The sequence below is a fragment of the Electrophorus electricus genome, chromosome 9, assembly GCF_013358815.1.
Source record: "Electrophorus electricus isolate fEleEle1 chromosome 9, fEleEle1.pri, whole genome shotgun sequence".
NCBI classification, from domain to species: Eukaryota; Metazoa; Chordata; class Actinopteri; order Gymnotiformes; family Gymnotidae; genus Electrophorus; species Electrophorus electricus.
In genome coordinates this window covers 13,992,357-14,005,491 of record NC_049543.1, presented here as the reverse complement: position 1 = coordinate 14,005,491, position 13,135 = coordinate 13,992,357, and the positions used below count along the sequence as shown (strand labels likewise).

The 13,135-nt window shown below is 44.3% G+C and overlaps 1 protein-coding gene across 4 annotated transcripts in view; it reads left to right on the top strand.

Annotated features, from left to right (window-relative positions):
* acsl1a (acyl-CoA synthetase long chain family member 1a) overlaps positions 1 to 13,135 on the top strand; it is a 31,147-nt gene that overhangs the window by 6,134 nt on the left and 11,878 nt on the right. For 2 of the 4 annotated variants that reach the window (XM_035529679.1, XM_035529676.1), the window contains exons 2-5: positions 6,178 to 6,418; positions 9,554 to 9,668; positions 9,785 to 9,849; positions 10,424 to 10,525. In XM_035529679.1, coding sequence (XP_035385572.1) covers positions 6,224 to 6,418; positions 9,554 to 9,668; positions 9,785 to 9,849; positions 10,424 to 10,525 — 477 coding nt within the window. In that variant the 5' untranslated portion in view covers positions 6,178 to 6,223. Of the gene's footprint in view, positions 1 to 1,133; positions 1,524 to 6,177; positions 6,419 to 9,553; positions 9,669 to 9,784; positions 9,850 to 10,423; positions 10,526 to 13,135 lie in introns of those variants that run through there. The other 2 variants (XM_035529677.1, XM_035529678.1) reach the window with 2 other exon arrangements.

Sequence of the window (13,135 nt, the reverse complement as noted above, 5' to 3'; positions counted from 1 at the left end):
GGGGGGGGGTAATTTTGCTTGCCTCTTTTCTTAGATTTGAATCTGGTCTCACTTTTTGGTTCTAGGTAACCAAAGCTCGCATACACACACAAACACACACACACATTGTATTTTATTCTGAGGTAATGATGTCTTGTTCACATAAATATTATCAGTGACAGGAGCTTTTCTGTGTTGGTGGTCAATATAAGAACAGCTCTGTCACTGGCTTGTACTATTAGCAGGCCAAGTATGGAGATATGTCAGCTTTCACTCACTCATACACACATATACTCACTCACTCACTCATTCACACACACACACACACACACACACACACACACACACACACACACACACACACACACACACACACACACACACACACACACACATACACACACACACACACACACACACACAAATATGCACACACGCAGCCAAACAACCATGTGACTAGTTTGGCATTTTCCATCTGCACACACACACACACACACACACACACACACACACACACACACACACACACACACACACACACATACACACACACACACACACACACACACACACACACATACATACACACACACATACACACATACACACACACACACACATACACACACACACACACATACACACACACACACACACACACACACACACACACATACACACACAGTACACATGGACACTGGTAGCTCTCTCATAAGGCCACTTGCCCTCACAGATATGAATTGACCTTGTATCCTTGCAGTTTGTATTACCTCCTAAATGTTCTATCCGTGGGGAATGCATTGTGTGTGTGTGTGTGTGTGTGTGTGTGTGTGTGTGTGTGTGAGAGAGAGAGAGAGAGAGCGAGAGAGAACATATGTGTGTAAGGATAACTACTGTGGGTCAATATCACACCCCCAACTCTTCCCACACTACTATCCACTAAAACTCGTCTTGCTGGTATTCCAGTACAAACACACAAACACACACACACTGCTGCTTTGATGTGGGTCATGTGTGTGTGTGTGTGTGTCTGTGTGTTTGTGTGTGTGTGAGAGAGAGAGAGAGAGAGGGGGGGAGGGAGGGAGGGAGAGTGCTTACAGATAAAGACAGAAGGTATACTCAAACAATGCCAAGATCACTCTGGTGAAAGACACACACACACACCCATATAGAGCTTATATTGCTTTGCCCTCAGTTAAGGGAACGATCAGTGTTCAGGCATCTGTACTAAGTGAGAGAAAGGGAGAGAGAAACAAAGAGAGGAAGAAGAGATAAAGTTACAAGAGAGTAAGAGAAGGATAAAGGGAGAACGCGAAGGAGAGAGAGGGGGTAGCGTTAGCCTAAGGGTGAGTGCTGCTGTTTAAAGGGGCGTGCTGCTATTCTTAGGGACAAGGCATGTAGCTTCACAGCGCTAATTCCTCTTACGGCATCACGCGCGCCACATATGCACTCCGGGCTTCCGTAAACACTCGCGTGGGGGATAATCTTCGCCCGCTTCCAGTTGGTCTCTGTTCCAGCGGTCTTTTTCTGAGGCTGTAAGTATGGTGCGTGGTTTTGTTTTGTTTTTTTGATCTGCTTAACCGTCAAAGCCAGGAGTCTATGTTTGGATGAGTCACAGGTCCGTGGGGGGTGTGTGCGCACGTGAGTGAGGAAAGCGTGTCGGCGAGGGTGCTGGGATGGTGTGTGAGTGTGTGCAGGTGTGTGTGTGTGTGTGTGTGTGTGTGTGTGTGTGTGTGTGTGTGTATTATATACAACAGTGTTTGCAGTAAATATGAATTCAGAAAGATCACCAAACTTGTCACCTGCTTTTTGCAACAAATCCTCATTTATGCAAGTTGTTGTTAAAAGTGATTAATGAATGGCAACAAAAACACTTTAAAAAAGAATTTTTTGCTTTCATTCGCAACACCGGAAAGTCATCAGCACTGGAGTTTTGGAATGGAGTGTCACGTTCTGTAATGACTCAGATAAAGCCAGACGCTCGCAGATAAAAGGAGGTGTGGTTTTACTCAGTAAGGGATAATCCAACACGATAGACAAAGTACAGGTAAGGGTCAGAACCAGAATCACAGAGGTAACAGAGCCAGAGTACATCACAAACAGGGTATAAACAGTCCAAGGTCGAAATCCAGAAAGGCAATCTAATCAGGCAGATAAAACCAAACTGGGCAGGCGAAGACAGGAGACTAATCGGACAAAGAACAGAGATACCGTAAGACAGTCAGAACTAATGCTCGGTGTGCACTGACAGTTGAAGTGGCAATAGTTCACAAAGTGTGTCTGGTAATGACAGGTATAAATAGGCAGTGGAAATGAGTAGCAGGTGATCTTAACAGTGATGATGAATGTGGGTATGGTTGGTGATTGGCTGGATGTTCTTCATCATTGGAATGCTGGGAGTCGTAATTAATCCAAGGAAACTGGTGGCATGACAGTAACTCACCCCCCAAAGGAGTCCGGAACTACCACCACCATAGCTAGAAACCGTCGCACCGGTACAGGATCCCCTAGACGATGCCCGGTGTGGATGACCCCTAGGAAACGGAGCAGGCCTGTCTGGGCGTGGAAATCAGACAGCAGACCAGGATAAAGGATGTCATGCGAGGAACCTCAGGGACACACCCCTCCCAATCCACCCAGACAGTGGAGAGAACCCCCCTCTCCTCCTATTGTCCATGATGCGTCATTCTTCACACACCGGGGTCCCATCAACGACACATGGAAATAGTGGTGACATTGTTTATGCGCTTGGGAATTCCGAGAGGGCCGATGAATGTAGAGCCGGCAGCACCCTGGGGAGTAAAAATCCCTTGTAGACAGCCAAATTTGATCCCCAGATTGGTAAACCGGAGTCCAACCCCTGTGCCGATCAGCCCGCTCCTTGCAGCATTTCAAAACTTAATCGATGCGTAGGTGAGTCTCCCCCCACACTTTCTCGATTCATCCATTCATCCATTGCTCACAATTGAAGTCCACAGCAAACAGTATGGAAGGGTCTGGATGCTTAAGTACTGCCGCAGGGTTCTGGCATTGGTCCAGAGGTCTATCATAGCCCCTTTCACCAGAGCTGTCAGAGTATTTGCTATACTGCTAAAATTTCTAATAAATCTTCTATTGAAATTTGCAAAACCAAGAAAAGTCTGAAGCTTTCTGATGGAGGTGGGGACTGGCTATTGGAGTATAGCCTCATGGTCAGCCATAGTAATACCACTGTGATTATTGTATAACCCAAGAAGGTTGTAGATGTGATGTGAAATTCACACTTCTCCCACACTTTTTTCACATATAGTTGGTGGTCCAGGAAGTCGCTTCAGAGCAGACATGTTGCACATGGTTATCAAGATCCGCAGAATAAATATCATCCATATAGGCGCTCACGAATTGTCCGATAAACTCCCGAAGCACATCATTAATGAAAGCTTGAAATGCTGAGGCCGTACGGCCTCATTACATTGTACTCATAGTGACCTCTAGGTGGTTTAGGGGCGGTTTTCCACTCGTCTCCTTTCTACGAAGATCGAGCTTGGTGAAGTATTTGGCATCTTTAAACTGCTCGAGTGTCATGGGAATAAGAGGCAGAGGGTAAGTATATTTCTTAGAAATCTGATACAGGTTGCGGTAATCAATGCACTGGTGTAGACCTCCATCTTTTTTCTTTACAAAGAAGAAACCTGATGCAATGGGAGAAGTTGAGGGCTGAATAAAGCTTTAGGGCCTCAGTGTAGGTTTCCATAGCTTTCTCCTCCTCTTGAGTGAGTGGGTAAATGCGTGCCTTGGGTACTGTGGGCCCATATAATAGTTCTACGGCGCAATCATAAGGGCAGTGAGGAAGAAGTTGGGTGGGCCTGTCTTTACTAAAAATGAATGAAAGGTCCTGATATTCATTGGGGATGGTATAGACCTGGTCTACTGCTTGACTTTCAGCAGTAGTGAGACAAAGACTTAGGGCAGGGAGCTTTAACCTGTCCTTGATGCATTGAGGAGATCAGTGAAGGATTTCCATTTGTGACCATGATATGATAAGGTCATGCTGTTCCAACCACGATACACCAAGAATAATGGGGAACACGGTAGCTTTGATCAACAGGAAGGATATGAGCTCTGAATGAAGTCTGCTGGTAGAAAGTGTTATGGGTTTAGTGCAATGTGTGATGAATCCAGCCCCTATTAGGGCACCGTCAAGGGCATCCAGATGAAGGGTTTGTTGAAGATGCTCTATGGGAATGTCCAGTTCCTTGATCAGGTGAGTGTGCGGGAAGTTTCCCTCTGCTCCTGAGTCAATTAGGGCTGTAAACCCAACATGAGGTCTAACATGACATTCTCTGAGGACGCAACCCGCAGAGCCACAGTACAAGCAGAAGCCCTCCTGTATGCATGGTCTCCGCTCTTCAACAGTAAGGTGAGAGGAGTCACGTTGCATGGGTTCCATCTGAGGGTCCTGCCGGGTCTTCGTTCGGATTCCAGCAGCTGGGTAAGAGGGACAAACACTGCTTGCACCTCCTGGTTTCCGTTCCTGGAGAAAGCAATCTAGATGAATGGCCAGAGCGATAAGTTGGTCAAGGTTTAAATCATCATCTCCATGAGCCAATTTATGTAGCACTTCCATGTCAAGACCATTTCGAAACTTGACAAGCAGGGCAGCTTCGTTCCATCCACTCCCGGTGGCAGTTTCCCGGTGGAAACTCAAGGGCATAGTCTGAAACCACTTGCTCTACCCTCATGTGGATGGACAAAGATTGATTTGAATCGCAAAAGAAAGGTCTTATAGCGTGATGCCTATACGTTGTTTCATACAGCTGTGACCCAATCAAGAGCAGTCGAGAGGTGAGAAAAGCTATTTTTGCTTGATTAGAACAAGAGAGATAACCATTATAATATATGGAACATTGCAGCAGAAAACCTAGACAATTATCTAGGGAACCGTCATACTTATCTTGTTTACTGACTTTAAAAACAGGATAATTACTGACGGGAGGTGCAACAGTACTTGAGAGATGATCTTTCCGAGGATGTGAAACCAAGGTTTGTAGTTGGGAGGTGAGATCTCTCATGTATTGTCCAAGTTCCATCATTTGAGTCGGTCGTTGTGCCTGCTGTTTGGCAATCCCATTCATAGAGCATGTAAACCCCTCCAGTAACTGGTGTTGTTGTAAACATTGTAAACATTCTTGAGTGAACACAGCCTTCTTCAATGCCTCTGAATCCGTCGTCTGCATAGAAGGCAAAATATTCTGTAATGACTCAGATAAAGCCAGACACAGGGCTTAGAAGTAGAGACTGAGGCTGAACTGGAGCAGGTCTGAGGATGGAATGGAGCTGGACTATAGGTGGTGGCTTAAGGAGTAGCTGTGAAAGCACCAAGGGGGATGAGAAATCAGTCGGGGTCGGGTGGCACCTACCTTGCACAAAACACAAACACAACCATTTCTTGCCAATCATCCACAAGGAGAGGGTCAAGGAGAAGGTCGCAGAGAGGTCACGGAGGAGTCAATGAGGTAGAAAAAGAGGCAGGAAAATGAAGAGGCAGGGAAACAGGAGGGAAGGTTGAATATATATGGGAATATATATGGAAGTTGGAGCATGGGTTTCAGACATAGTCCTCTGGCCAGATTTCAGTTATTGTGCAATTTTAGAACTGCTGTTACTATTAGAACAGCCATTAAATTCTTCCACCTTCCTGCCTTACATTTCTGAGTCTCATCACTCTAAATACGATACTGGAGCTAGCAGCAGGCTAGGTCACCAACAGGACAACAAGGGTAAACCAGATATCAGGGCTGACTAACAGGAAGGTTCCTTTCCTCCCCTCATGTTGGCCAGCTGTAGGCTTTGGCATGTGTTACCCTGTGAATTCGGAGTTCTCTGTAAACCCACCCAACCTCCATGTCCTGTCCCACTCCATACACACACTGCTAACAAGAAGCTATAGAACTAAGATGGTCCTGCAAGACTACACCCAAAACTTAATGCATGTTTACCCACTGTTCTGCTGTTTGAAAATGGACTTCTTTATAGTTAAGACTCTTATAGATAGATAGATAGATAGATAGATAGATAGATAGATAGATAGATAGATAGATAGATCACTTTATTCATTCCCAGGGGGAATGATTGGAAGAGGACTGGTCAACACTGATGACCTCATGGCTTTAGTGACCCAGTATATGTCTTTTCCCCCTCCTCTTTTTCTCTACACAGATTCCTGTGTGCTTGTCATTGAGGAGCTCCCCCTAGTGGCCGAGCCATGCAGGTGCAGGACCTGATCCGCCAGTTCCGCGTGCCTGACCTAGGCGACATGCGGCAGTACGTGCGGAGCTTGCCCACCAACACGCTGATGGGCATGGGCGCCTTTGCCGCCATCACGACCTACTGGTACGCCACCAGGCCGCGAGCGCTCAAGCCTCCGTGCGACCTCGCCATGCAGTCCGTGGAGGTGGAGGTGAGTGCGTATCAGAACGGCGCCCCCTGCTGGGGGTGAGGTAAGAGTGTTAACAGGCGAAAGAGGCCTAACATTGCATTAGATGTATTAATAAAGTAAAACATAAAGGAGTATAGTATAATATATGCAAATGATTTGCATACAGGGCCTCTGTAGAGGCCTCTGCAGGCTTCAGCAAAGGATCTTGGGTAGGCTTTGATGGACCTCAGTGTAAGATATACTGTATGTCCTCTCCATCAGGTTCAGGATGGTACAGAAAATCAGTCTTTTTTAGTACAAGGTTAAGAGAAGTCGTCTCTTGGAATGTGGCGGTAACAGGTTTCATCTGGTGTTAGTGTTGAATGTCAGTTTGCATATGATGACTAGTGGATGTTGACTAGTTTGGATGTAATGGTGGCAATGCAAACCATAGTATGTAAAAGGGTGGGGTGAATACATAATCAGTTCTGACCAATGTATAAAAATGTGGATTCTTTGTTTGGTTGTGGGGCATTCTCCGGACGGTGCCTCAATAATGCTTGTTAACGTTAACTTGCAATAAAACTTTCACTTAACGTCTGCCTGCGTGGATGCTGCAGTGGGGCGATAGTCTTACTCAGGGGTGTCTGGCGCCGGTCCAGGGGGTCCGCCGGTCTGCAGACGTCAGCTCCGATCTTGCACACCTGACGCAGTTCATCAAGTCCTTGGCTAATATCTGCACGTTGGAGCTGGGTGTGTCGGGAGCTAACCTCTGCAGGGTTTGAGTTGGGATTAATCGTGTGTGTGTGTGTGTGTGTGTGCATCTGTAACAGGATGGCAGAGTGTTAGCAACAGGTAGAACAAAGCAGCCAGTGTCTTGTGTTCACTATGACATATCCCCATGCCTCTATTTCCTGTCATTGTGTATGTCACTCTGGGTGTGTGTACATATAAATATATATGTGTGTGTGTGTGCGTGTGTATCCCCATGTGGTTGCGATCAGAAAATGTGACCTGATTTTCCCTTTCCACACACATTCCAACCTCATCTGTTATTTCTGTGTGTGTGTGTTTTGTAGATTTTAGGAGAAAAAAAATGATTGTACAAAAAACCCTATAAAGGTATGACATGTATGAACCAACATACTGAAATGGTAATACAACAAACATACTGTGTGTGTGTGCGCGTGTGTTCGTGTGCGTGTGATGGGGAGGATATTTTCAGCTATGTGAGTCTTTGAACTCAGCTGGTGGAGGTCTTGACTAGTCTGTGAGGATCCTACACCAAGCATACAGAATAGTCACTATTACTGTATTACTGATACTGAAATCTCATTGTTGGAGTAGCTACTATTTGTAACGCGTGGTGGCCCGAGTGCCGCAGGGCGCGAGGCAGGACACACACACTTCCTCGACAGGGACGAACATTTATTAACATAAACGACAGCAGCACTCACACGTATTACAAACGATAAACATGAACATGAAACGATTGACGTTAAACGAACACGATACACAAGAATAAATCTAAACACGTTACATTCAGACATTACGCCGACAATGACCAACGACTCCGCACACCCTGACGTGAGTTTAAATACCCACAGACAAAACGAAGTACAGGTGTGTGCAGGCGTGGCCACAAATGAAACTCCTCCCACTGCATGTGGCTGGCCAAACCATGTGACTCGCGGGAGGCGAGCGTTCCGTGACACTATTACTAATGCTCTGTTAATATTATTAACATTACTCTATTATTATTATTATTATTATTAATATTACTCTATTACTATTACTCAATTAATATTACTCTATCACTATTACTCTATTCATAATACTCTATTATTCTATTACTCTGTTATTCTATTACTCTTAATAATACTCTAGTACTATTACTCTATTAATAATACTCTAGTACTATTACTCTATGAATATTACTCTATTATTCTATTACTCTGTTATTCCATTACTGTATTAATAATACTCTAGTACCAATACTCTATTAATAATACTCTAGTACCATTACTCTATTAATAATACTCTAGTACTATTACTCTATTAATAATACTCTATTATTCTATTACTCTGTTATTCCATTACTGTATTAATAATACTCTAGTACTAATACTCTATTAATAATACTCTATTATTCTATTACTCTGTTATTCCATTACTGTATTAATAATACTCTAGTACTATTACTCTATTACTATTATTACTCTTATACAGCCTTCAGATGCTGAACTATCACACATCACTCACATACACACATGCATTCACACACACACTCTCTCTCTCTCTCTCTCACACACACACACACACACACACACTCACACACACACACACTCACACTCACACACACACACACACACACACACACACACACTCACACTCTCACACACACACACACAAACACACACACACAGTCATGACTTTGTTGATTTTTCTCGTAATAATAAGAGAAGGACCAGCTCTTAGCCCACATGGTTGCTATGGCACCAGCCAGTCTAAATTTATAGGAACATTTCTCTTTCTCATTCTCTCTCGCTTTCTCTTTTTCTCACACTCTTTCTTTTTCTCCCTCCTTCTCTCTCACTCTCACTCTCCCTCAATCTCTTCAGCTGTGTCTCTCTCCTTCACCTGCACATAATGACACACAACCTGCTGATCTCCAAACCATATTTACTTGACCAAGGTTTAAAAAAGCAAGTATACAATACAAACCCTCACTGTCTGCTCCTGAGGAATTTGGTTACATTTACTTCAGCTCAGCAAAACATATTACACAAATCCATATTACCCATCCACCCACACATAGCCCTCTTACCCCCCCTTTCACCAGATCTAGATTAAAGAGTCCCTTTAATTTGATCAGGGGTTTGTTGTTATTATCTGTTATTGATCGTGTTCTTGGCATTCACCCTCCACACCGATGTGGTCCTCAACTGCTTCACGCATTAATATTTTAGTAAAGGGGGTTCTATGTTATTAAATGCCTGTTAGAAGTTTTCAGATGGACTATGAGGTTTTCGATTGATGGGTTCATGGTTTTCAGCTGCACTGTGTTTTTGATTGGTGGGTTTGTGGTTTTTAGCTGGATTGTGACATTTTTGACTGGTGGGTTCATGGATTTCAGCTGGACGCTGACGTTTTTGATTAGTGGGTTCATGCTTTCAGGGCATGGAATACGCTCGCCGGTCAATCTTATTGGACGATGACAAGCTGATGACCCACCTCTATGCGGATGTGAGGACGATGTACGAGGCTTTTTTACGAGGAATGAAAGTATCCAGTAAGTGTTCGCTACAAACTTGACTTTTTCTTACTCTTACTAAGGAGACACCTTGTGTCTTTCTTTTGTTGGTTAATGCTTTAAGGTTAAAGGTCATATATGTTTCCCCTGCACAGATAATGGGCCTTGTCTAGGAGCTAGAAAACCCAATCAGGCTTATGAATGGTTGTCATATAAAGAGGTAAGAGGTCACTGCATTAGTCAGAGGTCATGTACTACTTCATTAAGGGTCAGAGATAACGTGCCACTGTCATACTGATGATATTTTGAAGTGCTGGTTACTAATAGCAAAACATTGAGTTTCAGCACTGCTACAAAAGAAGATTACAAACATTAAACACCCATATTGCTTTATAATACTTTATATATAATTATACTTTCACAATATTAAAATAAATTCTGCTTATGCCTTTTCCTCTAAGGCAAAATCTCTCAAAAATGCATTCTTCTGGTTATTTGATGATATTACTAAAGTTTACACCTTTGTTTGTGTGTACGTGTGTGTGTGTGTGTGTGTGTGTACGTGTGTGTGTGTGTGTACGTGTGTGTGTGTGTGTGTGTGTGTGTGTGTGTATGTGTGTGTGTGTGTCCGTGTGTGTGTGTGTGTGTATGTGTGTGTGTGTACGTGTGTGTGTGTACGTGTGTGTGTGTGTGTGTGTGTGTGTGTGTATGTGTATGTGTGTGTGTGTGTACGTGTGTGTGTGTGTGTGTACGTGTGTGTGTGTGTGTGTGTGGGGGGGGGGGGGGGGGTGTAGGTTGCAGACAGAGCTGAATTAATTGGTTCAGCATTGTTACACAGGGGCCACATTTCAACAGGAGACAAGTACGTTGGCATCTTCGCCCAGAACAGACCTGAGGTACGCACGCACGCACTCACATACACACATAGACACACACACACACACACAGATGCACGTGCGCGCACACACACACACACACACACACACACACACACACACAGATGCACGTGCGCACACACACACACACAGATGCACGTACGCACACACACACACACACACACACACAGATGCACGTGCACACACACACACACACAGATGCACGTGCGCACACACACACACACACACACACACACGGACACACATTAAAAAAAACATGAACATCTATACACATACACTTACAAACATATACATACACATGTTCATGCATATTCAGGCACTAAATTAAACTCAAATATAGTTAAACAATATTTAAAGGTAGAATCATTCAACATCTTAATGAAATCTAAAGTAGGTTAAACTTGGTTAAAGCAGCACTGGCTTGTATAAGATCTGTCTGAGCTCAGTGAACTCTGCCCCCAGCCCTCTCCACTTCAGTGGAGGAGAAAGGAATCTGTGGTGTTTAGGCTTAAAAAAAATGCTATAAAACCTGTTGAGAACAAAGTCTTGCAACGTAACCTTTTCGGGAAGTGAAAGTGTTGAAGTCTGATGTGTTTGGCCATTTGCTTCATGCTAGAGCGCTTTCATAGCTTCTTTTTTACTAATTTTGATGTGTTTGGCCATCTCTCATAACTTGGAATTCTCGGTTCTGAACGGCAACAGGCAAACATATTAGCATATTAGCTAACATGTTAGCCTGCTAGCCCTTAAATGGTGCCACCTTGTTCTCAGCACAGTTGTATGCTTCTAACAGCTGTTAGCAATCGTCATGAAGCGTTTACACTGTAACTAAGACACATACTGGTGAAGTTCACTGTGAGATGTTTCACTGGCCATGACGTGACTGTATACGCTTTCCTTGCCTGAAAAGCGTGAAGTGTTAATGACTCCTCGTTACAGCAGGTCCGGAATATTCTATGGATATAATGCACCTGTCAAACAAGAGTAGGCACAGCAGGCCTGTGCTAACTTAGATAAAGACATCCTACTGGAAGCCCCCGATAAAAGGACTGTAGGGCTGTAGAATTTAAATTTATGGCATTTAGCTAATACTTTTTTCCAAAGTGATTTACAATTATGACAACTTGACAACTATGAGTACAACTTGAGCAATTGAGGGTTAAGAGCCTTACTCAGGGGCCCAACAGTGGTAAGTTGGCAGTGGGGGGGCTTGAATTAGCAACCTTCCGATTACAAGTCAAGTACCTTAACCACTGAACTACCACTGACCAGAATGGCAGTAGGGCTGTAGAATGACTGTATGGCTGTAGAATGGCTTTATGGCTGTAGAATGACTGTATGACTGTAGAATGGCTGTATGGCTGTAGAATGAGTGTATGGCTGTAGAATGGCAGTAGGGCTGTAGAATGGCTGTATGGCTGTAGAATGGCTGTATGGCTGTAGAATGGCAGTAGGGCTGTAGAATGGCTGTATGGCTGTATAATGAGTGTATGGCTGTAGAATGGCAGTAGGGCTGTAGAATGGCTGTATGGCTGAGGAATGGCAGTAGGGCTGTAGAATGGCTGTATGGCTGAGGAATGGCAGTAGGGCTGTAGAATGGCTGTATGGCTGTAGAATGGCTGTATGGCTGTAGAATGACAGTAGGGCTGTAGAATGGCTGTATGGCTGTAGAATGGCTGTATGGCTGTAGAATGGCAGTAGGGCTGTAGAATGGCTGTATGGCTGTAGAATGGCTGTATGACTGTAGAATGGCTGCATGGCTGTAGAATGACTGTATGACTGTAGAATGACTGTATGGCTGTAGAATGGCAGTAGGGCTGTAGAATGGCTGTATGGCTGTAGAATGGCAGTAGGGCTGTAGAATGGCTGTATGGCTGTAGAATGAGTGTATGGCTGTAGAATGGCTGTATGGCTGTAGAATGGCTGCATGGGTGTAGAATGATTGTATGGATGTAGAATGACTGTATGGCTATAGAATGGCTGCATGGCTGTAGAATGACTGTATGGCTGTAGAATGGCTGTATGGCTGTAGAATGAGTGTATGGCTGTAGAATGGCAGTAGGGCTGTAGAATGGCAGTAGGGCTGTAGAATGGCATTAGGGCTGTAGAATGGCTGTATGGCTGTAGAATGGCTGCATGGCTGTAGAATGACTGTATGGCTATAGAATGGCTGCATGGCTGTAGAATGACTGTATGGCTGTAGAATGGCAGGGCTGTAGAATGGCTGTATGGCTGTAGAATGGCTGCATGGCTGTAGAATGACTGTATGGCTATGGAATGGCTGTATGGCTGTAGAATGAGTGTATGGCTGTAGAATGGCATTAGGGCTGTAGAATGGCTGTATGGCTGTAGAATGGCTGTATGGCTGTAGAATGGCTGTATGGCTGTAGAATGGCTGTAGGGCTGTAGAATGGCTGTAAGGCTGTAGAATGACTGTATGGCTGTAGAATGGCAGTATGGCTGTAGAATGTCTGTATGGCTTTAGAATGACTGTATGGCTGTAGAATGGCTGTATGGCTGTAGAATGGCATTAGGGCTGTAGAATGGCTGTATGGCTGTAGAATGGCTGCATGGCTGTAGAATGACTGTATGGCTATAGAATGGCTGCAT